At 31.3% G+C, this 5,369-nt stretch overlaps 1 protein-coding gene across 1 annotated transcript; it reads right to left on the reverse strand.

Moving 5' to 3' along the window:
* Window positions 1-4,361: 4,361 nt before the first annotated feature.
* On the reverse strand, window positions 4,362-5,243 carry LOC112511453 (transcription factor MYB44-like). The gene has a single exon (XM_025117075.1). The coding sequence runs from the start codon at window positions 5,166-5,168 to the stop codon at window positions 4,485-4,487; it is 684 nt and encodes a 227-aa protein (XP_024972843.1). The 5' UTR covers window positions 5,169-5,243; the 3' UTR covers window positions 4,362-4,484.
* Window positions 5,244-5,369: the final 126 nt, after the last annotated feature.

The raw sequence follows: 5,369 nt of genomic DNA on the forward strand, positions 1-5,369 counted from the left end.
GCTCCCAATGAATTAATCTAAAATTTTAAATCTTGTAGTTTGCTTATATTAGTAAATGAACAATATCAGCTTATTATCAAATTATGTACCAGTCAAGAATTTCTCATTGGAGCTCAACTCGTAAGATCTGGATTTACTCCTAGAACGTCACAAGTTCAACTCTGCTTAGGACCATCAGATGGTTTGTCTCGTTGTTAACTTCAAACCCCATTGAATCGAGTTGCATACAAGTTAACCCAAACACCCATGCTTTCTAAAATATATATTAAATCTTACAGATAAAAAAACATTTAGACATTTGTAGCAGTTTAAAAGGAAGATCTGTGTTATCTTATAAACTATTTAGTCAAGATCTGTTAAAACTCTTAAATTTTTTAGAATACAATGACAAATTCACAAGATTCATTGGAGATTTGAGTTAAATTTTTAGAGATGTAAACGTAATTAAAAGATGACTTGATAGATTGTTTTGTATAATTGAAATAAATTTTCCATAGAAAAATAAAGTAAAATTAGCATATCAAATATAAATTTTTATTTTTATATTAAAATTTGTATTAACTTTTCGATCTTGATCTAGAATAAAATTTACCCTATGCATGCACGATAAAGTATATGTGTTATATATAGAGAGAGAATCAGATTCATACGATAACAATAATTAAATAAGAGAATAAAAAATTAAAACGGTGGCATCATTTAATTTTATACTAAAATCACATATAAAACCAAATGTGATTCATGCGACTTTGATTGCTAAGGTCGCGGGCCACATCGCATGCACATCTTTTTGTAGATTGTTAATGTAAAACAACATGTGATATTGCACTTGATTTGACCATTTTTGTATTTTATTATTTAGTTTTTATTATCATGTTTATGTGAAAACCACAAAATAACTGAGTACATGTATATTAATCGATACATATACAATATCAAAATATGTATTCCGTCAATGAGTATATTATCAATATATATATACTATGTATGTAAGTGTGTGTATATATATATATATATATATGTGTGTGTGTGTGTGTGTGTGTGTGTGTGCGCGCGCGCGCGCACGCGTGTGCATTGATGCATATGCTCATTAAAATTCGTTACTGTATATGCATCATTAAATATACAAGTGTTAACGATTCTCAAATTTTTATGGTTTCTCACATGAACCCACCCCTATAAACATATATATGGAGGTTCAAACTAACAAAACATGGGAATACATATAGCATAATTCACGTGGTTTTATACTAAAATAACGTGTGATATAAGTTTTCTCGTACTTTTTTATTTTGACCAGACTCCCGTTTGAACCCAACCATATGTATGTTAGTATGTGTGTATACATATATATGTATATATATATATATATATATAGAGGGATTATCGTGTGAAAAAGCAAGTTATGGTAAGAAGCGAAAGATTATATTTGAACCCTTAATTATTTTTAATCTCATGTCCATACATGAATTGCGTTTTAGAATGAAATTGATCCAGTGCATCTCGATACACATCATTAGTGTTGACATTCAATTATGATTAATCTAAGAGTGGAGATATTTTTTTACGATTCTCATCATAACTTATTTTCTCATCGAAACCCAACCTTATATATGTATATATATATATGTGTGTGTGTGTATATATAGAGGTGTGTGTATATATGGCTCATTCAAGGAAGAACTGACTAGTTTGTGGTAACCGTGCGATCCAATCTCAACCACAAATCAATAGATAAATTAGGAAATTTATAATTTTGGTAATTTTGAATTAAAATTTTAATGCAAGGACATTTTAGGTATTTTCTCTTCTCTCTCCGTCCTCCGGCCACCGTTCTCCAGTGATACCATGGTGATTCCCAAAAATATTGACTCTGTTAAACAAAAGACACAATGTGATACTCAAGCATATATAAGATGCATTGTGATATCATTGTGTTACATTTCCGATCGACCACACAAACGATCTCAGTGTGATACCCAAACACATATATGATGCATTGTGATACCATTGTGGTATCACCGGAGGACGGTGGCCGGAGGATGGTGGCCGGAGGACAAGGATAGAAGAGAGAAGAGTTTTAAAATACCTAAAATGTCCTTGCATTGAAATTTTAATTCAAAATTACCAAAATTATAAATTTCCTAATTTATTTATTGATTTGTGGTTGAGATTGTATCTTACCTTTACCACAAACTAATTAGTTTTCATTTGATTAGGTCCATATATATATATATATTATAAAAGAAAATGTGATACTAATACATGTGGTCTATGAAGAAAGATGTTAATTTAATTGAAACACGTTTATAACATGATCCAGAAGATTGTGAGTGTGTTTTGGACCAAATATGTAAAAGGGCCCCCATTCGATATATATATGAGGGACATCGTGACCCCGATCACTTGTCGTATTTCCACCACCTTTCCGCAAAGCATCCTCCTTTTTTATTTTCTATTATCTAACTTTTTATTGCCTTCCTCTCTGCATTAAATAATCAACATACTTGTCACACTCTCATAATTATAATTAGAAAAATCGTTTAATCCACACGCCAAACAAAAATGAATAAACCAAACTTGCATATGCAAAAATTGCACCAAATATACGAGCGTTTTAGTAAAAGCATACAGATTTATAGTCTCGATGTAAAAAATCCATTGTTTGGTAAATCACAGGTGATATGGTTTTACTGTCATTTAGTAAGACGCAGGTAAATTATTTGTAACTGATTAAAATTTCGTTATGAATAATTATAAGGGATATGATAAAATCAAGTTTTAATATGAGCAACTTTAACTTTATCGATTTAATAGGTTAAAAAAGTCCGCTACCGAATAATTATTGTATGTTAAAATTTGACAAAGATTGTCGATTTTAGTGTCGGCATTTGTTTGCCTAACCTTTAATCCATTTGACAAGTTTATGTAAAAAAAAAAAAACTTTTACCGATAAACATTGATCCACTAATTTTGGACTCATAATTGTAAAGATTGTATCCACACTATTTTCAGATTCTGAATTAAATATAAAATGTATTTGTTAAAAGAAAAGAACAAATTATTTTTTAAAAATTTTGCAGTACTGTATGTCGGTTTGAAGAATCCGTCATTTGGTTGAAAATCTATACTATATTATAAAGCATTTTAAAAAACTCTTGAAAACCATTTTTATACGTGAAGTACTGTTTATTGATGCATATTACTTAAAATTTAAGATTACAAATAATTTTGCGTAAGTATAACTTATTAAAGCTTCATTTTAAAATTCGTGTAACTAACTACTGATAAACATAATTAAATATAAGATAAACATTGATTTTAAATATAGAAAATCTAAAATATAATTAAGATAATTATGAGTTCTAATAGAATGTTTAACTATTATTTTTATAAAAAAGTTATATAATTAAACCAAAAATAAATTATTTTGTTATTAAATCTAAATTAAGTTACAATAAAAAATTGAATTAAAGAAGTTACATAAATAAATAAAAAACTATTAAATAGCTGATTTGATATTATTATCGATTTATTTTTTTTTACAATTTTTTATGTTATATTTAAATTTATATTTTAATTCAAAAATAAAAACATTACCCTTTTCTCAAAACCATATAAAATAAACAAAGAATAAAAATTAAACATTAAAATTGAGATTTATCTCACTGCATTGCACGAATACCCATCTAGTTGATTAAACATATCGAAACTGTTATAATATTTTTTTATTAAAGTTTTATTTATTTTTAATGTGTAATTTACATCTTTACTTTGATATCTTTAAAAATACGTTATAACATAATAATAAGTAAAAAAGAAAAAGAAAAAAAAAGAACCATGAATACAATTTTAAGTGATGTGTGGCTTTTTTATTATATTATTTAAATTATTTTCAATTTTAATATTAGAGTTGTGTTTGTAAATTGTTATGGACTTGGTCTTTCTTTTCTCATATATTCCATGATAACCCTCTATATGTCTATGTGTCTTGAATTTGTCTATAACACACATCCACCACTTACATTATGTGCAAGGGTAATATGGTAATTTTATAACTTCATTTTGATTTCACATTTTTGTCAAACTTTTATAAAACGAGGACATATATGAATATAGGGAATGGGGATGAGGGTCCGGTGAACCGAGTTGGAGGCGCTCGAGATAGAGGTCGGTGTGGGAGCACAAGAGATGGAAGTTGCGGTATGATGCCAGAGAAGGAGGTGGCAGTGGGACGTCAACGGTCAAGGTGTGAGAGATTTGATGACCAAATGTTATGGTAAGAGATCAAATCAAAACAAATTATATAGGTGGAAACTTGTTATGTAACAAATGAAAAAAAACGAACAAGTCCATAACAATTCATAAACCACAAGGACTGAATCCGTAAATTACTCTTAATTTTGATATTGATAAAAAAAACATTCATGAATAATTAGCATTAGAAAAGGAAAAGGAAAATAAATAATAAAATCCATCAAATGTTATTGAAATCCAGAAGTCTCAGGAAACGACGACGTCACATAATCTCTAACCTCCCTCGCAATCACCCCTTTCATGACATCCCAAAATCCCGCCGGTACATTCTCCGTCCTCTTCTCCGCCGACTCATATCCACCCATCCCCGGCGGAGCCAACGAAAGAGTCGTCATCGGATCATCTACATCCGCCGCCGCATCCCCATTAGACACCGATCCCGGCGACATATGAGCAGTCCCGAAGCTCAAAAACTCCTTTTCCGATTCCGACCTGCTGGTTTGAGTCACAAAACTCTGCCTCCTCTTCAACGTTGAATTCCAATGATTCTTAACCGCATTGTCGGTCCGGCCAGGAAGCAACCGAGCAATGGTAGCCCACCGGTTGCCGTACTGAGCATGAGCAGCCAAAATGGTTTGATCCTCCGCCGCAGAAAACGGCCGGTGCTGCACATTGGGACTGAGCTGGTTACACCACCGGAGCCTACATGACTTGCCGGACCTTCCCTTAATGTACTTGCTAATAAGCGACCAGTTTCGAGGCCCATAAGTGTCAACAAGTCGGGTAAGGATCCGATCTTCTTCAGCACTCCATGGACCCTTGATCTTATCAATTTTCCGAGCTGAATGAGAGCAGTCTGATGAATCAGATGAAGATGAAGTAGCTGATGAGCATCTATTGAATGATTCCATCAAGAAATTGAACAGTTTGTGAGGTGGGCTTTGTGGAATATATAGTAGTTTGAAGTGTGTTTGTGAGTGTGTGTGGATTATATATGTATATATAGATGAAGATATAGATATATATATATATATATATATATATAGAGAGAGAGAGAGAGAGAGTGTGTGTGTGTGGTGATGGTGCATGCACATATGAAGAAAGCAGGGGGC

The sequence above is a fragment of the Cynara cardunculus genome (assembly GCF_001531365.2).
Source record: "Cynara cardunculus var. scolymus isolate 2C chromosome LG 4, CcrdV1, whole genome shotgun sequence".
Lineage (NCBI taxonomy): Eukaryota > Viridiplantae > Streptophyta > Magnoliopsida > Asterales > Asteraceae > Cynara > Cynara cardunculus.